At 29.3% G+C, this 23,628-nt stretch overlaps 4 protein-coding genes across 4 annotated transcripts; 3 read left to right on the forward strand and 1 right to left on the reverse strand.

Moving 5' to 3' along the window:
- The first annotated feature begins 2,676 nt into the window (after nucleotides 1-2,676).
- Nucleotides 2,677-7,039, forward strand: LOC124916325 (E3 ubiquitin-protein ligase RGLG5-like). The gene is made up of 12 exons (XM_047457049.1): nucleotides 2,677-3,709; nucleotides 4,511-4,746; nucleotides 4,836-4,920; nucleotides 5,035-5,178; nucleotides 5,291-5,404; nucleotides 5,479-5,576; nucleotides 5,671-5,750; nucleotides 5,855-5,960; nucleotides 6,054-6,181; nucleotides 6,296-6,494; nucleotides 6,580-6,636; nucleotides 6,714-7,039. The coding sequence occupies exons 1-12, from the start codon at nucleotides 2,677-2,679 to the stop codon at nucleotides 6,783-6,785; spliced, it is 2,352 nt and encodes a 783-aa protein (XP_047313005.1). The 3' UTR covers nucleotides 6,786-7,039.
- Nucleotides 7,040-13,902: 6,863 nt separating this feature from the next.
- LOC124913977 (E3 ubiquitin-protein ligase RGLG2-like) lies at nucleotides 13,903-17,123 on the forward strand. The gene is made up of 12 exons (XM_047454429.1): nucleotides 13,903-14,053; nucleotides 14,669-14,904; nucleotides 15,025-15,109; nucleotides 15,198-15,341; nucleotides 15,485-15,598; nucleotides 15,699-15,796; nucleotides 15,876-15,955; nucleotides 16,100-16,205; nucleotides 16,286-16,413; nucleotides 16,516-16,714; nucleotides 16,790-16,846; nucleotides 16,929-17,123. The coding sequence occupies exons 2-12, from the start codon at nucleotides 14,683-14,685 to the stop codon at nucleotides 17,007-17,009; spliced, it is 1,314 nt and encodes a 437-aa protein (XP_047310385.1). The 5' UTR covers nucleotides 13,903-14,053; nucleotides 14,669-14,682; the 3' UTR covers nucleotides 17,010-17,123.
- A 317-nt stretch (nucleotides 17,124-17,440) lies between these two features.
- LOC124915519 (28 kDa ribonucleoprotein, chloroplastic-like) lies at nucleotides 17,441-18,933 on the forward strand. Its single transcript, XM_047456246.1, has 4 exons — nucleotides 17,441-18,014; nucleotides 18,092-18,193; nucleotides 18,280-18,588; nucleotides 18,681-18,933. The coding sequence occupies exons 1-4, from the start codon at nucleotides 17,535-17,537 to the stop codon at nucleotides 18,741-18,743; spliced, it is 954 nt and encodes a 317-aa protein (XP_047312202.1). The 5' UTR covers nucleotides 17,441-17,534; the 3' UTR covers nucleotides 18,744-18,933.
- Nucleotides 18,934-19,793: 860 nt separating this feature from the next.
- LOC124914783 (succinate dehydrogenase subunit 5, mitochondrial) lies at nucleotides 19,794-21,414 on the reverse strand. Its single transcript, XM_047455392.1, has 4 exons — nucleotides 21,164-21,414; nucleotides 20,556-20,872; nucleotides 20,296-20,481; nucleotides 19,794-20,024 (listed from the first exon to the last, which is right to left on the reverse strand). The coding sequence occupies exons 1-4, from the start codon at nucleotides 21,306-21,308 to the stop codon at nucleotides 19,968-19,970; spliced, it is 705 nt and encodes a 234-aa protein (XP_047311348.1). The 5' UTR covers nucleotides 21,309-21,414; the 3' UTR covers nucleotides 19,794-19,967.
- Between the last annotated feature and the right edge of the window lie 2,214 nt (nucleotides 21,415-23,628).

Below are 23,628 nucleotides of genomic sequence, written 5' to 3' on the forward strand. Positions count from 1 at the left end.
ATTAACATTGAGCAACAAATAAATATTAGGTTAAATATATTAGTTTGTATTTAAATATTTAATTTAAAATATTATTTTACTTAATAATTTTTTATTTTAAAAAGTATTAATATTAATTTTTAAATAAGACCAAAATAACTTTAAAAAAAAAATTCAACTTTTTTTTCTCAAACCAATTTATTAGATTCACATATTATAACCACCAATATTATTTTTCACTATAAAAAATCTCTAATATTATTAAAATATCATTCACATGCTTCGATCATTTTTTCTACCAAATCATCTCAACATTACCAACATTTTAATCATTGACATCTTTCATTTATTTCGGTCGATCAATAATCTCATTCACATATTTTTAACCACGAATATCCTTTGTTTTTCAATAGAGATATTATTACTAATTTATTGAGCTCATTTTGGTCAACCAACCATCTCATTCGCATATTTTAAGAATCAATATTATTTTCTCACTCTAGAATTTTAAAAGTAATTTCCTTATTTTGTGAGTAATTTTCGAGTTCTTTGCTTGATATTTTCGTTGAAACCCGGTGATAATTCAGGTACGCTGGTCAAGTTTGATTAGTAGTGATTTCAGTGCAGAATTACTATTGAATTCGTCGTACCATGGGAGACAGTCATCTGCGATAAACTCTAGCACAAACGGGAGACAATGAAACTGTTTTAAAGGAAATGTGTCTAACACATGTCTCGAATCAATATTTAAATTTGATAATATCGTTCTTTATATATTATATTTTATTTAGTTTATTTGTAACATCATTCTATTATATATTTTCAGTTATTTCAAGACAAAATTTCTAATGTATTCTAACATTTATATTCCTCCGGAGAGATCAAAATAGAGAATGTATAGGAATAAGATAACAGTGAAATAACTGGCCTATGGCCTAACCAAAGCAAATCTAAAAATATTATTTGGGCCTTTAAAATAGACTTGAAAAGGAGATGCCAATTTATGGGCCATCTTGTTCATCTTGAAAAGGACTCCTGTAGGATCTAGAGGAGCAAATTATGAATAAATTTAATTATTTTAACTCAACAAAAACTAAACTAGTAAAATTATTTGGAATCAACAAAAACTAAACTAAATTAATTTCTCATATATTAATAATTAAACGTGAAATCGTCTAACTAAATAGTTCATAGTGCCTTGCAATGCACCTAGAAGGTCAAATTTCAGTTCTCGGGATTTTTAAAATTATAATATATTGGTATAATGTTTTTAAATAAATAAAAAATACTAAAAAAATTATAAATAATTAAATTTTAATTTTAATTTCAAAAATTAGATTCAGGTAGCTATCATGAATTTTTCAACAAAATATATATATTTTTTGAAAATAACATAAAGTTAAATCAATATGTATATATGTTATATATGACCCGATAGAAACAATTAAAAAAAAGGAAGAAGCTAGACATGTCTGTCTGAACGGTTTGTCTTTGCCAATTCTTTTTGTCCTTAATTTGGATATAATATTAATATATAAACCATCACATATATATATATATATATATATATATATATATATATATATATATATATATATATGTTGCTTTCAATTTATTTTTGTTTTCTGTATGAGGATTATCATAACAAGTTGTTGGCGGCACACTTATTCAGAAGTAGAAGTCCTCACAAAAAAAAAAATATATGAAATGTGAAGTCTAGGTATTTCAAAATTAAAAATAGAAAAAATAACATTGAAATTGCTTTGGAATGAAGCAATAAATTATTTATAATATTGGGTGAGTTAGTTGACCATTTTTTTTTATTTCCATTTATAATTTTGATTGATCACTTCAATATAATCCTTAAATAAATAATATGTCACCATCACAAAATTATTTCTAAAATGGAAATTGTACTTTCATATATCTTGATTTAACTAACAATTTTTTTTTATTGCCCTATCTACTTGGTCTTGTTGTCTATTAAAGACTTTTATTTACATTTATTTAAATAAAAATTAAGTTTTTTTTGGGTTAACAAAGAAGACTTTGCATAAGGACATATAGTCTTGTAAGACTTTAAGAAACAAATGAATTTAATATTAATATATTAAAGTCCATTACACACTAGAAAATGGAAAACTTCCAAAATGATTAACAACTTGATTTGCCCCTTCATTGCCTAGTTTTGATATTCCATTCTTTTAATTGTTCTTGATGAATAATTGAGACTTTCCTTTATTTTTAAGGTTTCTAACAAGTATATCAAATAGGGATCACAATGATAGTTTTATTTTGTCCATCTACTACATAAATATTGTATATACTATAGCTTCATACCCTCAAACAAAAACAAAAAACTCAAATTTTCATCTACAACTAAGACTATGTTATTTGTTAAATGGTAAGTTTAACTTGACTTATAATATAGTCATTTATATCTCCAAAGTCTTATATATGTTAAAGAAATTAAATGTGTCGTGTCTTCAACTAAACTATTAATTAAATATATATCTATAGTATTTTTAGGTAAGTTTGTAAAGAAAGTAGCCCAATCAATTAATAAAAAAGTCATTCAATAATTATAATCAAAGATAAAAGAAATTATGGCTCATTCTTTCATCCTCCTATATAAATCTTTTCAATTCCTTTTTAGATGAGAACCATTGATAACTCCTACATCAACTTTAAAGACTAATGGGGAATACAAATCATAAGATGTTTCCATTAATTACTTTGTTGGATCAACACAACTATGTTCTATGGAAATCTCAAGTTATTTTTCTTATAGAAGTATGTGGTCTCATAAAACATATTAATGGAGAAGAAAATCCTCCACCAACGGTAATTATGATCACCGACAAAGATGAGATAACAACAACAATCGAGAATCCGGAATTTAAAGAATGGAGGATTCAAGATTCAAAAGTTCTAGGTTGGTTAATCTCAACTCTTACTGGAAAACTTTTCTCACAAGTCACTGTAGATGTTAATAATACGGCAAGAAAATTTTGGGAAACTCTAGAAAAAAAATTCTCTAGTCAAACTACAGCTCGGTTAATGCAATTGAGACTTCAAATCCAAACTTTCAAAAAAGATAACTTGAGTGTTCAAGAATATCTTCACACAATGGAATCAATAGCTTACGCATTGGCTACGGTTGGCCATAAAGTTACGGATCTTGATCTAGTTCTTTATATTCTTGGAGGCTTGGGATCCGAATTTGAATCAATCGTTGTCGCGGTCTCCTCAAATCAAGAACCCGTAAGCATCAACAAACTTACCGAACTTCTTTTTACACATGAGAAAGACCTTTTTTCACGTTCAATAGAAGAACTTACTGCCAACGTCGCATATGGAAGAAATCAACAAGGGAATCAGAACAATCGCCAAAATGGTGATCGTAGTTCTTCATGTTCATATTCATCACTTTCTTCCTTACATGCAATCAAATCTAATAGCTGGAATGGATTAGACAATGGGTCTTCTAATGATGTTGGAAAATTTTCAAACAAAATTGGTCCAAACGCAAATCGCAATAAGTTTGGACATACTACCGCCAACTATCGAACTCAGATTTCTAATAAAAATAGGCATCAACCGATAAATTGTAATCAGTGTTATAATGAAAAACAGTCACCTTCAATAACTATGATGACTTCTCCTCCTACAATGTCAAATCCAGCGTACCCCGACTCTGATGCTTCGGATCACGTTACATCAGATTTAGGTAAATTTCAAATTCACACTCCTTAAACAAGTGTCAATGATATTAAAGTAGATAATTAAATGAGTATTTAATATTACAACTCAACCATTCCGACATGGAAAGACTATTAGATTTTCAAAATAATTTTTTTTACGTAATAGATATTTTAAAATATTTACTAAGTATAATGGTCACCAATATAATTTTTTTATGGTTGTACATCAACAATAAATTTTCTACCTTTTTAAATTATTTTATATAATTGAGTTGAGCCAAAATTTTAAATAAATTTTAATTTGGCTATATATTACTTCATTTATATTTTATTAAGATCATGTACCTTATATTGGATTGAGTGAATTTATAATATAATGAGTCAGTTTAATAATTTTGTTTATTATACATTCAGTATTAATTTATGTTTCAAGATGTTTGCAATCTAATTTTAAAATAATTAATATAAAAAAATTAAGTACTAATAAAAATATTATAAATATCATCTATAATAAACAAATTGTTTTGAAATAAAATTTTAAAACTAAATAAATGTGAGAATAAATAAATAAAAAAGTTAAAAATAATATTTTTGATTAAATAAAAATGATTAATTATTTAATAAATATTACATTTAAAAATAATAATAATAATAATAATAATAATAATAATAAATGATCTAATAAGTTTCTTTTATCCATAACTATTTCTTTCCATATTTACAATTAACTTTTAAAAGCAGCCGCCGAATATTTCTGTGGGTTAGATAAAGATTCATAAGATAAGCAAATGACCATTATTAATTAATTAAGGCAACTGAAATATTAGATTTTTTTATCCATATCTGTGTTGTGTATGAAGAAATAACGAGTGGAAAAAGTTCAAAAGGGTCAACTTTGGGTCGGTATTCATCGTACGAGTCTAGTAGTAGTTCTTATGGATATTCTTACACACAACCACCTCATGAAAGGGGTTACGGTGGCTGGCCTCAAGAACCAAGAAGAAGAATTAAAGGTGAGAAGAAATTCTCCAGAATAGATGACATCTTCACCAGTTTGAAACAGGTATATATATATGCTGATGTTTTTAATCGCCTTTTTAATTAGTCTCTATACTATAGAGTTCTAACCCACCCAAGATAATGAAATGCTAGTTAGAAACTGCTTTAATACGTGCTGGATTGGAGTCTTCAAATCTAATTGTGGGTATCGATTTCACTAAGAGCAATACGTGGACAGGTTCTTGCCTAAATCTCATGGGATTTTTTTATATAAATCTTTCATGCCATTAGCCATATAGATTTTGCTGAAGAGTGAAGAGTGCTTTAACTTGTGGGTGTTCTTATTAATTAGGTACGAGATCATTTCATCGAAAATGCTTGCACTACATTGGAGATGGAGGAATGAACCCATATGAACAGGCGATCTCAATTATCGGACAAACATTGTCTTCTTTTGACGAGGATAACTTGATTCCATGTTTTGGATTTGGAGATGGTACTTTCTAGTATAATTAAGTACTGTTGCCCTAGCTATTTGGTTGAAATCTGTTTGAATGTATTAAAATATGAAATACAAAAAGTTTATTTATTTTCAATTGTTGTAACAGCGTCTACACATGACCAAGAGGTATTCAGTTTCTACCCAGATGAACGAAACTGTATTGGGTTCAAAGAAGTTCTGACAAGATACAAGGAAATAGTCCCTCAACTTCGATTTGCAGGTTGGAGTCTCATATATTAACTTTTTATTGGCTTTAATTACTCTTTCTTATATATCTATCTGATGATGATATAGGGCCTACGTCGTTTGCTCCAGTAATCGAGAAGGCCATGACTATAGTCGAGCAAAGTGGCGGACAGTACCATGTTTTACTTATAATAGCTGATGGACAGGTTCGGACGTGTTCTATTTTTCATATCTGATGCATAGATTGAGATTGTAAGAGTACCGGTTTGTTTGTTTGTTTGTTTGTTTGTTTGTTTGTAGGTGACTAGAAGCATGGACACTGAGAATGGCCTGTTAAGCCCACAGGAGAAGAAAACTGTTGAGGCAATTGTGAAGGCAAGGTAATTTTCTCTTGGGTTATTTGAATTTAATCTCACATCATTGAAATGATCATCAACCAAAATGACTAGCTACTTAATTAATTATTAATGTTATGAATGTGAAGCGAGTATCCTTTGTCAATAGTCTTGGTTGGTGTTGGAGATGGACCATGGGAGATGATGAAGGAATTTGACGACAATATCCCTGCACGGGCTTTTGACAATTTCCAGGCAAGTCTCTTAATTGGTTAGCATATTGTTTACGAGAATCTAACTATGCATGCGGTTGCATTAAATCTCGTCTGTTTTTTCTTTTCTCTCTAGTTTGTGAATTTTACTGAGATCATGTCGAATAACATGGATGGATTAGGGAAACAAACTGCTTTTGCTATTGCAGCATTGATGAAAGTTCCTTCTCAGTATAGAGCAACACTTGAGCTTAACTTATCGGGGTATGTATGTATGTATGTATGTATGTATGAATGTGGGTTGTGTTTTCATTTTCATTTAACAATTTTGGTGTAATTGTTAATATTTATTTACTTTTGCATTTGATTGTTGAATAGTGTGAGTAGACCAGGAAAGGGCATAGAGAGGATTGCTTTGCCCCCTCCACAATACAACGGTGGCAGTTATCGCCCATCAAAACCTTCAGAGTCTAGTAGCCTCCGTCCACCGACTACACCTTCCAATGTACGCGATACAGCTAATACAGCTGATAATAACTCGAGCAGACCCAACACTTATTCAAATTTGGAGAACAACGTGAGCTATCTATCTTTTCCGTCTCTTCATGTTGAAAATACATGTTATAATTCAGCTTTGTTTTGTTTTGTTTTGTTTTGTTTAGCTATGTCCAGTGTGTCTTTCTTATCCAAAGAACATGGCTTTTGGATGTGGGCATCAGGTTTGTAGATTTTTTAATTATAACTATTTTTTTGAAATTATATATCTAAGGAAGTTTTGTGGGATGATTTCTTACAGACTTGCTGTTACTGTAGACAATTCCTTGAGTCATGCCCCATATGTCGGAGCAGGGAGCAGGGAGCAGGATAGCAACTCGGATACGTCTGTACTGAGACATTGCCAACATATTCGGTGAAGGGTCGACCTGATTTTCTCGTTTTCTTTTGCCTGTACATAACAATATTCCCTCCGCGTTTTGGTCATTATTCACATTTCTTATATTGCTTTGAGATGATCTTCTTATCATACTGTTTATGTTTGACACACCAGCATTTCAGGTAGCAAAACCACATGGTTTGGCTACTTATCTGTTTAATGTTTAATGCATTTGATGATGTTTTTTTTTAAGTTGGTTTGATTCCAATTAAAACATTCTTAAATTGGATTGACTTAATTGTTATGCTTTTGGATCATATAACACAAAAGATACAAAGACTAATGTATAATAAATGTTAAATATACAAAGACTAAATACTAAAATTATAGAGTTTTTGATGGGCCAATGTTAAATTAACGGGCCTGACCCAAGTTATGACAACGTGAATTGAGCTCATCCATAATCCTAGATAAAACAAAAATATATCTGCGCCCTTATTTCGCTTCTTCATCTTCTTCCTCCAGAAATCGTCATCAGCATTTGTTGTTGTGATACACGTAAGTTGACGCTAGAGGAAGAACTTCTCTTTGATCGGGTCTAAAGTGAGTGGATGTATTCCATTCCGATCACCCTCCCGTGTCTCTGTCATCCCAAAACAGACTAAAACAAATCGAGTGGCGACAAATTATGATTTGCTTCGAGACGTTCGATTTGATTCATCATTCAATTGCTTCACTTTCGTCTTCAAAACTTAAGTAAAGTTTATCGCGTTCAAGACTAGAAAGAATAAGTCACCCTGTATCGGTCAACTCTTGCGTGAATTCGCTGCATATAATAAAATTAAATTGTAATTAGTTAATTACAAAATTCACACATAGTCATTAATCAGCTTATAAATTTTTACTGTAATATTATTCGATTTCGATACAATTTCTCAAAATGTATACGTGAGCACACTCTCGATCACTCGATTCGTATGTGTAAAGTGTCGCAATCGATAAATCTTCCATTGCCAAGAATATAGAAAGTGTTGAAGTTGGTTGTATCGATGTCTCTAATGACTCTTGATCTTCTAAATATCGAGCACATAAACTCTTACTCTCGTGCAAAATGTAACTCTAACTGATACTGATTGACCCTTCAGAAAAGTTTTTGTTCCGAAGGTACTTTTCAAGGTATTCATATATTTTTCAATTGGATACATTCATCGATACTGTATAGTGTATATGCCCCATAACAAAGCCTCAAAGACCAAGTGTACAGGAAAATGTACCATTATATCAAAGAATGAAGGTGGAAATATTTTTCCAATTTATAAAGGGTCAAAACAATGTCATCCTACAACTCTTCCAATTAATCTTGATTTAAGGATTTTTGACACAATAATCGGAAGAACCTAAACAAGTGCACTAGAGCATCGTACACATCATCCGGAAGTAAAGCACATGTGGCAAGTGAAATCAAATGCTGTAATAAGATGTGACAATCGTGACTTTTCAATCCGAAAATTTTCTTATTAATTACGTTTACACACCCTCCAATATTAGAACAAAACATTTCTAACATTTTTACATTTTTAAGAAACATAAATAATCGTTTCTTCTGATCCGAAAAAAGTGCGTATGTGGCTGCCGGACATTGAAGAACATCATTGACTTCAACGGGATGTAATGAATGTTTTATGTTCAATAATTTCAAATATTTACAAGTTTTGAGTCCATCATTCATTTTTTTTAAATCCATTATAGTGCCAACACGTTATCACAAATGTTTTTCTCAATATTCATCTAATCCAAATTATGCCTCAATAACAACGTTTTCCAGGATAGTAGTTTGAACCGGGAATTAATATAGAAAGAATGAAGTTATTTTTATCCATACAAATGATAGGAGAGACGTTGTAATAAATAATAAAAACACTTCATATATGGTACAAACATTAACTAGTCTATTAAGTACAACATTATTCTTATATCACTTAATTTTTATTTTTTCATTATATTTATTATTAATATTATATATAACTTATTATTATATAATATATTTTATTTTATTTTAATATTATTATAATATATAATCATTTGTAATATATATATTTTAAATAGCTTAGTATTTTAAGTAAAATATATTTATTTATTTTTATAACAATAATTTTATTAATTATTATTTCTATATTTATTTATATTATAAATAATATTATTTATTTAAAATTATTTTATTACAATTATTAATAATATTTAAATTAAATAAATATAATTTATTTTATATTTTAATTAAAATTACATTAATTATAAAATAATATCAGTATAATAATTTATAATATTAAACAATATTATTTATAATATAAAAAATATAAAAAAAAATAATAATAATATTAATTTTAAATTCATATTTATACTATATTCTTATATTATATACAAAAATACAAAATTATAAATCATATAAAACTTATATTATTTTTTAGCATTCATACCAAAAATCAATAATTTATATAACTTATCTTACCTTATATTATTTATACATAATTATAATATATAATTCTATATCATTTATAAATATATAATTTGTACCACTGTAATGTATATATGTATATTATAATATCATATATATTATATACTGACTTATTTAAGTCAATATCATTCGATGCAATTTTTACTCTATTCAAACAAAATCCATATTTATGTTATAATAATAATAATATATATATATATATATATATATATTATAAATTGAATAAAAAAACAAATAATATCGATCTAATAATTTTTTATATATAAAAATATAAAATTATAAAATTCTTATTTTCCTTTTCTATATATAAAGAAATGTCACCAAGTATTTGTTGGAAAAAGCAACCCAACAGATTTGGACAAAATGCGGTTAGCTAACTATTGAATAAGTTTTTTTAGAAATGTATTTGTTTGCTGTTTTATTTTCTAATTACTTTTCAATTAAAAATAATAGTATATATATATATATATATATGACCCGATAGAAATAATAATATTAATTAAGAAAGACAGCTAGACATATCGAAACGGTTTGTCTTTGGCTTCTTTTTGTCCTTGGGATATAATAATAAACCATCATATGTTGCTTTCTCAATTCTCACGGATCACCATAAACCATATTCAAATACGAAAATGTCTTTTTCAATTTATTTTTGTTTTCTTTAAAACATAATATTTATTACAAACCTCAAAATGTATGCATTTCTTAAAGGTTATTTTTTTTTTATCCAGGTTTATTATCAAATTGCCCTACTTAATTTAAACACGAGATAGATATTTGAACTCTAAATGTTAAAAATTCAGTGTGGTGGAATTGTAAATTTCCAATAAGGTTTAGTTTAAGATTAACTTTTTTCTTAAAAGAAAGAGATGAAAATGAGTAACTCAAAATAGTTTAAAACTAATTAAGGTTTAAACAACTAATAAAAAATTGTCTCAAAATAAAAAAAAAATGGTATAAATATGTGTACAATTTGTAGACGTCAAAAGAAACTTTCAAGAATTCTACAATGCCTTGATGAAAGAATCATTTAAAAGAAAATAAAACTCAAGATTAATTATCCTTACAAGAGGGCCAAAATTATAAATACTTTAAAAAAAATGAGGATTATCATCGAGGGCGAATCCAGGAAAAAAAAATCACTGGGCTGAAAAAGTTATAAGTATATATATATATATATAATGATGCTATATATATATATATATATATAATGATATTTAATTTTGAAAGTGTCCGAATTGCCGGGTTGAGAGCTGTGGTTAATTTGAATATATATGTGAGAGTAAATGGATATTTGGGTCGGATTTTGGGTTGACCCGCCCATAAATTAAAAACGGTTAAAAATAAAATTAAAAATGCTATAAGTATGTTTCGAACTCGCAATCTAACAAAAACAAGTATATTTTTTTAACCAACTAGGCTAATAACATTTTATATTTTAAATTAAACACCAAATTTGATGAGTACGGGACGTTGTAACAATATATTTTTATCCGTATGCATCGCATGAGTATCTTCCTAGTTATACTAATACCCTTAGGTGAACATATTAATCAAACAACTCCCAAAATACCTTTACTAAAATATCCCAAAATACTTTTACTAAAATAAAATAAATATATGAAACCTAATAAAATATAAGAATACTCGATTTAAAAAAAATATATGTTAAGAAAATGTGAGAAGTTAAATTAATTATGTTTTAAATAATAAAAAAACTAACTATATAAATAAACATAAATATAAAAGTGTAATTTAATGGATTTTAGCCTAATTTTGTAAGAATGTTAGAAAAAGAAAACAAAAATTAGTAATTTAATGGATTTTAGCCTAATTTTGTAAGAATGTAAGAAAAAGAAAACAAAAAATATAAATAAGAACAAAAATACAAAATTGTGGTAAAGACATATAATCAAATAATATGTTCGAGATTACGATTATAAATATTAATGCATAGAAATCGTTTGAGAAGAATATATAATATATCAAATTATTTATTTAAATACCGAAACAAATCAATATAACTGTTTTAACTTGTCTATTAATATTAGTTTATATTTTTTATTTAAATAATTTAAAATTAAAAAATATAAAAAAATTATTTTACCATTATATTTATATAAATTATTATTTTAATATTTATATTTTACTCTTTTAAGTAATTTGTATTACAAATTATATTAAAATTAATAAAAAATAATATATAATTATTATAAAATGTTTAAAATAAATAATAATATATAATTATTATATAAATATACTTTTAAAATAAATAATAGTATTATATGATTTATATTATATTATATATAATTCTTTATACTTTAACTTATTTAAATAAATATTATTTATTTATTTAAATAAATATGAATAAAATTTATTTTAATAAAATTAGTTTACAAACAAATTATATTAAATTTTAAAATATAATAAAAAGAAAATGAGGTCAGGTTTGATCTCCTGAACTCTTATTTAAAATCCAGCTTCAAAACCAACTAGACAAAAACATTTATGATAAACATATTTATATATATATATATAATATTATAAACATTTACACTGGGCTATAGCCCAACGCAGCCCGCAACGTGGCTCCGCCGTTGATTATCATACCTATTCAGAAGTAGAAGTCTTCATAATAATAATAAAAAAAAAAAGAGGAAATATGTGTAGTCTATATTGAGTTATATGTTAAATCTGTCTTTCAAAATTAAGAATATAAATAACATTGAAATTTATTTGGAATGAAGCAATAAATTATTTCTACATATTGGGTGAGTTGGTTGACCATATTTTTTTTATTTCCTTAGATAATTTGGTTAATCACTTCAATATAATCCTTAAATAATAATATGTCACCATCACAAAATTAAATGAGATTGTGCTATAATTGAAATTGTACTTTAGTTCATATATCTTTATTTAAGTAACAATTTTTTATTCCCCTATCTTCTTGTGTCTTGTTCTCTATTAAACACTTGTATTTACATTTATTTTAATAATAAAATTAGATAAAATGAAGTATTTTTTTATTAACAAAGAAGACTTTTTAAGTCATAACTGCATAAGGACATATAGTTTTGTAAGACTTTTATTTTTGAAGACTAAGAAACAAATTAATTATATTAATTAAAGTCTATTATACACCAGAAAATGGAAAACTTCCAAAATGATTAACAACTTGCATTTGCCCCTTCCTTGCCGAGTTTTCGCCTAGTTTTGATATTCTTTTTTTAATATTTTTTTTAAAAAATTGTTCTTATCAATAATTGAGAATTTTCTTTATTTTTAAGGTTTCTAACCAGCCTATCAAATATAGGGATCACATGCACTGATCCAAATAGTTAGTCTCTTAACAATGATCTGATAATATTCTTGGAATATGTATAAATATGAGATAAAATGATATTTTGATTTTTTTTTTTGGTGTTAGGAGCATATAGACATAAATCTTGTATATACTATACTTTATAGTCGCCCCAGTCAAATAAAAAGAATTAACTCAAACCTTTTGAAATCAAATTTTAATTGTGGAGATATTAAAAATTTTATGTACAATAAAGAAAAACATATTATTTGTTAAATGGTAATTTTAAGTTGACATATAATAATTATAATATAGTCATTTATATTTCCAAAGTCTTGCAAAAAAAATATTATCGTTGTATATCAACAATGAATTCTGTACATTTTATGAATTATTTTATATACACTAGGGTTATTGTGGATTGGGTTGAGTCAATATTTTTAAATAAATTTAAAATTGACTATATTATGTACATGCATCATACAATCTTATATTCTACATAGGGTATATAATACAATGTCCGTTTATTATATTTCAACATATTTGCAATATAAATTTAAAATAATTAATTTAACAAAATTAACTACTCATAGAAATATTATAACACTTTTTTTATTAAATAAAGACATAAATATCATGCCATTAATATATTAGTTGTTTTGAATTTTTTTTTAATTAAATAAAAATAACTAAAATATTTTTTTTAACAAAAATTACATTTAAAAATAACTCAACATTAATAAATGGTCTAAATTTCTTTTATCCATACCTATTTCTTTCCATATTTACAACAATCTTTTTATATAATATTAATAAAATGTTAATATTTAACTTTAACTGTTATTAATGTTTATTAAAATAAAATTTACAAATTTTATATTTAAAACAAAAGTAATTATTAATTTATTAATATATTTTGATTGTTATATAAATTAAGAGAAATGATTGAACGAGAGAATTTGAGAAAAAGAATTTGAGACGTGGCTCATTGATTTTGATTCGTTGAAAAAATAACAAAATTTTTATATTTTTTTTATTTTTGTTAAGACTTGCTCTCATTCTCCCATTTCCCTCGTCTACTCATAAATTAATTCAATCATTTGAAAAGTCTTTACATAAAACCCTAATAAATTGATTTTTATTTTCTTAAACTTGTATATTGTCTGCCCTAGTAAATTTCCAAAACATGATTATTTTCTTTATTTTCTAATGGATGGGGACACTTTTTTTCTTTTTTTTTGAAATGCGGCTGTGAAAATAAAAGAGAAACTTCCTGGAATTGAGGGCCATTTGGGAACTCCACAGTATTGAGTGTATTGACATTTCTCTCCCTTCTTCTGCCACCAAACGCAGTAAAAAAGACTTTCTCTTTCTCCCTCAATTTAGTTTATTCCTATCATCTCCATCTCTGCCTTTATTCTATACAAATGCAGCCCGAATCTTAAGGTATGCGCAACCCTTTATTTCTGTCAATTCAATTCAATATCTTGCTGGGTTAGATTCATAAGATAAGCAATTATGAAAATCTTGTGTTAGGTCTACTCAATCAAGTGAATTCCCAATTCCTTTGTTGTTATTAACTGCATGTCTTTGTTACCCAGCTCTTTGTTTATGGATAGAGACTGAGATTACTCAGTTTTATGCATTTCTACCTCGTAAAAGATTTTTCTTTTTTTTGATGATTATGCTTTCTAGATTCTTCTTATCCTTACCTATGGGTTTAATTTTAATTTTACTTTAATATGATTCCTTATTTAGTGCTGTAATTTGAATGAAAATGACCTAATTTGCTGAAAGAAAAGGTACCCTTTATGAAATTGACGGCGATGGATCTATTAATTAAAGTCCATGTCAAAATAAATCATAGTATTATCAAGTTTAATGTGAACAAGGACCTGGATCAAAAATTGCTTCAACTGTTGATGATACAGGGAAAATTTTGAGCCAATTTCAGTTTAGTTCTGCTAATTGCAGATGGCCATGATTAAGTTCTTCATCTCTATTATACATAGAAGTTAAAGCAACTGAAATATTAGATTTTATCCATCTCAATATATATAGTATTTGAAGAAATAATGGGTGGAAAAAGTTCAAAAAGGGCAACATCGGGTCGGTATACAACATACGAGTCTAGTCCTTATGGATATCCTCCCCAATCGTACGCTCAATCGAGCCATTCTTATACACAAACACCTCCACCTCCACCTCAAAGTTACGGTGGATGGCCTCAAGAACCAAGAAGAAATGTTGAGAAGAAATTCTCCAGAATAGATGACAACTTCACCAGTTTGGACCAGGTATATGCTGATGTTTTTAATCGCCTTTTAGTCTCTTGTGGAATTTAGAAACCATAGTTTTCTATGTTCTAGATAACAATTTTTGTTTTGTTATGTTTTTGGAAATGGTACTTCATTTAGGTTACAGATGCTTTATCACGAGCTGGCCTGGAGTCTTCAAATCTAATCGTGGGTATCGATTTCACTAAGAGCAATGAGTGGACAGGTTCTTGCCTACATCTCTTGGGAAATTTATAAATCTTTCATGCCATAGATTTTGCTGAAGTGCTTTAACTTGTGGGTGTTCTTATTAGGTGCGAGGTCATTTCATCGAAAATGCTTGCATTACATTGGAGACGGAGGAATGAACCCATATGAACAGGCGATCTCAATTATCGGACAAACATTGTCTACTTTTGACGAGGATAACTTGATTCCATGTTTTGGATTTGGAGATGGTACTTTTTAGTTTACATGAGCTGAAACTTATTGAATTGGCCTATTTGGTTGAAATCAGTTTGGATGTATTAAACTATGAAACAGTTGTATCATCATTCTCTTTTACTCTATGCAAAAAGTTTATTTTCAATTGTTGAAACAGCATCTACACATGACCAAGAGGTATTCAGTTTCTACCCAGATGAACGAAACTGTAATGGGTTCGAAGAAGTTCTGACAAGATACAAGGAGATAGTCCCCCAACTTCGACTTGCAGGTTCACACAAGGACTGGAGTCTCATATATTAACTTTAATAGTTTATGATTCTATTGACTTTACTCTCTCTTATCTATTTTCGTTCTATCTGATGATATAGGGCCTACGTCGTTTGCTCCAGTAATCGAGATGGCCATGACTATAGTCGAGCAAAGTGGCGGACAGTACCATGTTTTACTTATAATAGCTGATGGACAGGTTGGGACGTGTTCTATTTACATTGCAAATCTATTTTTCATAGATTGAGATTGTAAAAGTACGGTTTGTTTGTTTGTAGGTGACTAGAAGCATAGACACTGCGAATGGTCAGCTAAGCCCACAGGAGAAGAAAACTGTAGAGGCGATTGTGAAGGCAAGGTAATTCTCTAGTCTTTGACCATTGAAGGCCTTGTTCAATCTTGGGTTATTTGAATTTAATTTTACAAAACCATCATGAATCACATCATTGAAATCATCAACCAAAATACCCTAAAATGACTAATTAATGTTATGAATGTGAAGCGAGTATCCTTTGTCAATAATCTTGGTTGGTGTTGGAGATGGACCATGGGAGATGATGAAGGAATTTGATGACAATATCCCTGCACGGGCTTTTGACAATTTCCAGGCAAGTCTCTTGGTTAGATACTGTTTACGAGAATCTAATTATGCAGTTGCATTAAAGTCTGTTTTTACTTTTCTCTCTAGTTTGTGAATTTTACTGAGATCATGTCGAAGAGCATGGAGAGATCGAGGAAAGAAGCTGCTTTTGCTCTTGCAGCATTGATGGAAATTCCTTCTCAGTATAGGGCAACACTTGAGCTTAGCTTATTGGGGTATGTATGTATGAATGAATGTGGGTTGTGTTTTGATTTTCATTTAACAATTTTGGTGTAATTATTAATATTTATTTACTTTTGCATTTGATTGTTGAATAGTATGAGTAGACCAGGAAAGGGCATAGAGAGGATTGCTTTGCCCCCTCCACAATACAACGGTGGCAGTTATCGCCCATCAAAACCTTCAGAGTCTAGTAGCTTCCGTCCACCGACTACACCTTCCAATGTACGCGATACAGCTAATACAGCTGATAATAACTCGAGCAGACCCAACACTTTTTCAAATTTGGAGAACAACGTGAGCTATATATCTTTTTCGTCTCTTCATGTTGAAAATACATGTTATAATTCAGCTTTGTTTTGTTTTGTTTAGGTATGTCCTATCTGTCTTTCTGATCCAAAGAACATGGCTTTTGGATGTGGGCATCAGGTTTGTTTGTAGATTTTGTAATTTTAATTATTTCTTTGAAATGATATATCCTAAGGAAGTTTTGTGGGCTGTTTTTTTACAGACTTGCTGTGACTGTGGACAATTCCTTGAGTTATGCCCCATCTGTCGGAGCACGATAGAAACTCGGATACGTCTGTACTGAGACATTGCCAACATATTCGGTGAAGGGTCGACCTGATTTTCTCGTTTTCTTTTGCCTGTACATAACAATCCCTCCGCGTTTTGGTCATTATTCACATTTCTTATATTGCTTTGAGATGATCTTCTTATCATATTGTTTATGTTTGACACACCAGCATTTCTAGTAGCAAAACCACATGGTTTTGTTACTCATCTGTTTAATGTTTAATGCATTTGATGATTCCCATTCAAAATTTCTTAAATTGGATTGACTTAATGGTTATGTTCTTGGATCGTGACTAACGTATAATAAATGTTAAAAATACGAAGACTTATATATTTTTTGATGGGCCAATATTATTACATTAACGGGCCTGGCCCAATTTAGGACAATGTGAATTGAGCTCATCCATAATCCTAGATAAAACAAAAACATATCTACGCCCTTATTTCACTTCATCTTCTTCCTCTAGAAATCCCCTTATCCACCTCTCTCTCTAAACCCTCTCTCTGTGTTTTTATACATTACATTCAAAAATATCTAACAATGTCTTGTACCATTAAGCCTCTATTCAAGCCATTATCTATGGCAAACGCATGTTTGGTTTCACTTCCCTCGTCTTTCAGTACAAGGGCATCGTCTTATCCAAAATTTCAGCTACTATTTTCATCTTCTTCGATAGTTCCCAAGTCACTTTCTTTGAAGAAGACATCACGTTCTTCACCGCTGGTGGCTTACGTTGCTCAAACCTCAGATTGGTCTCAAGAAGACATCACAACGCTCGTTAAAGAAGAAGTAGAAGAAGAAGAAGAAGGCGATGAACAAAGCTCTTGGGAAAACGAGGGTTCTGATGTCGGTGAGAGCGCATCCGAGGAGGAGGAAGAAGGGTCTGGAGAGGTAGGAGGAGTGTTTTTTCAGGAACCTTCTGAAGATGCTAAGGTTTTCGTCGGCAATTTATCTTATGATGTTGACAGCGAGAAGCTTGCTCAGTTGTTCGATCAGGCAGGTGTTGTTGAGGTTGCTGAGGTGAGTGTTTTTAGAAAATTGTTTTAAATTTAGGGTTTCTTCAAAGACTTAGACTTGTAAATCTTTCAATTATTTAGGTTATCTACAACAGGGAGACAGACCAGAGCCGTGGTTTTGGGTTCGTGACAATGAGTAGTGTTGCAGAAGCAGAAAAGGCTGTTGAGATGTTCAATCGATATGTTAGTATTTAATTATTCTTCGAATTAACTAAAGCAGAGCTCTCAATTTTCAATTGAGTTTGAAAAATATGGAAATTTTGAAACAGGAGATAGATGGAAGACTGTTGACAGTAAACAAGGCTGCTCCTAGAGGATCAAAGCCAGAACGTGCACCTCGATCATCGTTTCCTTCGTCTGGTTCATCGTTTGGTCAGCCTTCGAACAAGATATATGTTGGCAACTTGCCATGGAGTGTTGACAGTGATCGGCTTCAGCAGGTTTTCAGTAAGTATGGTAAGGTGTTGGATGCTAGGGTAGTTATTGATAGAGAAACTGGTCGTTCTCGAGGGTTTGGTTTCGTGTCAATGTCTAACGAAGATGAACAAAACGAAGCAATTACCAACCTTGATGGACAGGTATGAATCAAACATGGTACCTAATGCTGTTTGGTTATAGTTTGTATTAGTCAGTAATAATAATAATGTTGATGTTTATATATATACTACAGAGCTTGGATGGAAGGGCGATTAGGGCAAATGTTGCAGAGGAAAGGCCAAGAAGGGGGTTTTGATTTGAAAGAGATAAAAATTGAAGTGAAATCCAATGGCATTCTTCATCCTTTAGACTGTTTTCTTTTTGCTTGAACTTGTTGTTTCTTTCTTGTTTTTTCGAGTTTAAATTATTGTAGAAACGAGTTAAGTTTTTGGTGGGATATATCTACAGGGTTCTCAAATGGTAAAAGTCTCCAACTTGTTTCTGACCTATTGAAATGGATTTTAGATCAAGGTTTTGAAAAATATTCATGAACAGCTTGAGAAGAAGCATCTTTTGATAAAAGAGTATTGAAATTGAGTCGATGAATACATTATTTAAGTTTATTTCTAAAATCAACCCCATAGATGATTAGATAAATTATAGTTTAAAAGTATAAATTAAACTTTAGATTGATTACTTTTACATTAAATAATTTTTAGATTCTTTTGAGAACGCTGGGTTCCGCTACTTATGGAATGCGACTAATTCTCGCAGGTTAAGCACATAGTCATAGGTACGATTAATTCTCGCATGTTAAGTCGTACCACGTGGTTGGTGCACTAGGCTGATCGAGACTCGACTTTTCGGATCTGGCACCTGCGCCCGGCCCGGTCTGCCCACTTTTAAAAATTTTTAAAAGAAATAGGTTCTTTCGAAGTGGCGAAGACCTATGCTACAGTAAGAAAGAAAGTTGAGGAAGTCACTTAGTCGAACTAAAAAGAAAGGGGGGCTAAGGCCTTACAAAGTAAGGGCAGCTGGCCTCGAGGGTCACAAAATAATTCAAAAACCTATTTGATATTATTTATCTTGATCTCTTTCTATAGTCTGCAAACACATTTAACCAGACGCAGAATTTATCGCATGACAGGCTCAAACCCAGAACTTCATGGAGGCCTGGAGATATCCACATCTTGTGAGGGGATAGGATTGTTTAATCTTAACGAGAGGGAATGACTTAATAACACTTAATTGGTAGGAAAAAAAAAAGTGTGAGAAAAAAGAAATATCATCCCCTCTCCCAAATTTCATACTCAATTTGAATCCCAAATTCAATATTGATATATGCAGATATGTTATTAAAAAAGAGTATGGAATGCAAGCATTTTATTCAGGCAACTGCCCTGGTTAATGCAGAAACCCAACTTTATAAGTGCTAGCAAACAAGCAGAAAGAGTGAACACATAAGTTTTTGAAAATGGAAATAGACCCATTTAGCATCAAACATGTATGCATAAGGACATCATTTAATATTAATCAACAACTAAGCTCTCTGCTCAATGTAGGAACCAGATAACCCTGATGTCCCAAGAACTGTAACCTGCAACAACACCAAGAAACACACACAAAAATGTTAGATATTGACTGAAAAACACCAATCAACAGTTACACAAAACTCTTCTATATCTTGTTATTTGGATTCACAGTGGGATCAACCAACAAAAATCCTTTTCAATCTAGCAGTACTGTCCCAACCAAAGATTTAAATTCTCCATTGATCAAGTTATTTCACAAGTTTTATCTCCATTCAACATCAACAAGTCAAATAGAGAAACCAAAATCAATATTATTGAAGCAAAAGGTAGAAATACCTTTCCCCATTCAGAACCAATGTGACTGCATCGCATCTTCAAGTGTATCATCTTGGTCCCCAACTCAGTCTCTACTTTTTTACGCAAGTAAGTCTCTTCAGGGACAAAGGAATCCAAGTATGCAACATACCTTTGATAGATAGTAATCAATGCCTTCTCAAGATGCTCTGGCAATGGTTTTACATCCTAAACCAACATTAAAAAACCTTTTAATGAATAAATCAAGTCAGTACTTGGCTCTCTCTGCAATTACTTGTTACCTCGCCACTCAGTCCAATGCTGTCATCAATTTCCATTCTCAAAGATACTAGCATTCCCCCAAACTCCTCAACTGCCTCTGCTGCACGGAAAACATTTTTCAAGACCTCCTGACCCGCTTTATCATCAGTATTTTTCGACAGAGCTTTCTTCGCATCGTGGATTAATGTGTCGGGAAGTTCGTCCCAACTTGCAGCCATTAAGTCCTTGTAAGGGATAACAATTTCAGGGTCCTCCACGGCAGGCATGTGGGACATATCTTCACTGTAATAACGGACACTTCCAGCACTTGGAAGAGAGTTTAGAAGACCATTATAACCTACATACAGGATGCAAATCAGTCCCCAATTATGCAACAAATAAATCTTTCTCAGCCAGCACCTTAGTTAATCAATAATGAATACCAAATTAACAATAAAAGGATGAAAATCTACATTATGTAAATGACTGCTTATTTATCTCAGATTATTTAAAGATCAGCATCAGGACATTGGCATATCAACAAAGAGGTACAAATGAAATAAGGTATTCATCAAAATTTGAGCGCATATGAATCAAAACAATAAATCTTTTTGTTGAATCAGGCAGGGAGACAAGAGAAGAAAAGTACCGAAAGCAGGCGATGGTTTGGGGAGCAAAGGACGAGGAGATAAATGAAGATATCGCAGGCCAGGGCGCAGAATCTGGTGATGCGAACGATTGACGGCGGATGAAGTGAGATAGATAGATCGATACAGAAATTTGATAATCGTCATTTTTCTCGTCGTCTTAGAGTAAAAGTGTCGCCGGATGGACAAGACCGTTCGTCGGCGGCTGAATCTGTGTCTTCGGTAGATCAAAATGACGATGAAGAGTCGTAGGTGCGTGTGCCTGCCTGTGTGTTTTAGATTTATCTTTTTTATTATTATTATTTTGGTAAGAAAAAATAAAACAAAATTATAAATTGAAACTTCACATGACTCATATTAAAGCCCAAATACAAGTGTGATTAAAGTCCAGCCCAACTGCTAGTTCTCTATACATTTTATAAAAAAATTCAAATACCTTCACCAATCTTTTCAAATAAATGACTAATTTATAAGGATTTCAAGTATATACTATATTGTTGATGAATTGTTTTTAAATTTTAATTAAAAAAAAAGTATAAAAAATTAGCTTACAAAAACAACACCTTTTAAGCAAGTTTTATATATATATAAAAAATTAATCTTATTTATTTAAGAGAAGATAACATGTATGTCTTATTCTTATTAAACTTAAGCAATTTTAGTAGCTAATTGTTTAATTAAAAACTTTTGTTTTTTTAAACAATATTATTTCCACTTGAGCTACTTTTAAGAATGTAAATGATGAAGTTTAGTCTGTTTATTTGAAATTAATAATTGAATAGTTGACGTTGGTTTAATAATATATCGATTAATAAATCGGTTATACCTAACCGGTATTCTTTTGAATGTTTTTTTTATTACTTTATTTTTATGATATATAAATTTCACTTAAGAGTAATACAAACAAAATAGGAGTATCATCTATTATGTATGATTTGAAATTTATGAAAAACAGATATATTAATATATATGTTGATTAAAATTTAAGATATTTAAATTATAAATAAATATAAACATGATATTAATGTTTAAATTTACAGGTTCTTGTAAATTTTATATTATTTATCCCACTTCAATTTACACTTGAATTACTCTAATAGATATTATTCAATCAAAAACTATTATAACATCTTATTAAACACTCAATTCACACTTATAAACTAATTTAGTCCATAAACTTACATCAATTGTTGAGTTTATTTGAAAATGGATACTTATATTACTTTTGTCTAATTATAATTGCATTAAAAAATTAAAATTATGTTTTGGAGTCTAAGGTTATTCTGAGTCTCACCCTATACTTTAAATATATATATATATTTATTTTTATCAACCTGAAAAAGTTTGGGAAGATGACTTTTCTTTCTTTCTTTTTTTTCTAAAGGAAGACCATGACTCAAACCTCATAACACGCTTTTGAAAAAACAATTTAGGCCCTATCTATTTATTATACACAAAAAAAAAAATCTGAATTTAAAAGTCTAACATGACCAAAATTATTTTCACTTAAAATACTCTTATATACACATTTATTATATATATAAATTTATTAAAATTTATTTATTTTTCTTTGTGATTTTAACGTGAGGAAGGGTCTCATTTTTTATCCATTTAGATTTGAGTTATTTTGTGTTTGTTCAGTATCACGAGTCTTGTTTATAATTTATACATACCTAAATTGTCGTCTTACTTAAATTTAAATAACATTCTCAACTTTTTATGGATAATTTGTGGTTAGGTTCTCTAATTGTGTTAGTGTTAGTATGTACACGTCTCATTTCTAACAACTTCATTGTATAATTGTTTTTTATTTATCCAATATATAGTTATTTCACTTCCAAAGTTTCACTTAACTTTAAGTTTAGTTCATTAGTTCAACTTCTTCTAATTCATCATTTATTATTATTAAATTAAAATAAGATATTTCATATGGTTAATCTTATACATTATAATATTCATTTTTATAAATTAATAATATTATTTAATATTTAAATTCTGGTTTAATTATTTTAATTTTATAAATATTATTTAGAAATTAATTTTTAGTTGTATTTTTCTTTGAGTTAAATATTAATTTCATATAAAAAAATCAAAACCGACCATTTAGATTTTTGTGGGTAGTTATAAACTTATAATTAATTATGCCCCATCCATCAAATTAGGGGTATTTTGGTCAAAGAGCAAGTAAACGCACTCACTATCTAAAAGTCTTTGCCATCATGTTTATTAAAAGAGATAATAACAAAAATAAATAAATAAATGACTAAGAGATATTTAATAATAATAATATTGAGATAAAATAAGTAAAATAATTATAACTAAAAGTAAAACTACTATATGAACATATACTTATTATTTCTTTTAAAGGTGCATATATATATTAATAAATGATGAAAACGTTTTCGTATATCAACAAAAACATGACAAAAAAAAATAAAACTAAAAATAAAAAACGTTATTTAATATG

Source organism: Impatiens glandulifera, chromosome 9 (genome assembly GCF_907164915.1).
Source record: "Impatiens glandulifera chromosome 9, dImpGla2.1, whole genome shotgun sequence".
Classification (NCBI taxonomy): domain Eukaryota; kingdom Viridiplantae; phylum Streptophyta; class Magnoliopsida; order Ericales; family Balsaminaceae; genus Impatiens; species Impatiens glandulifera.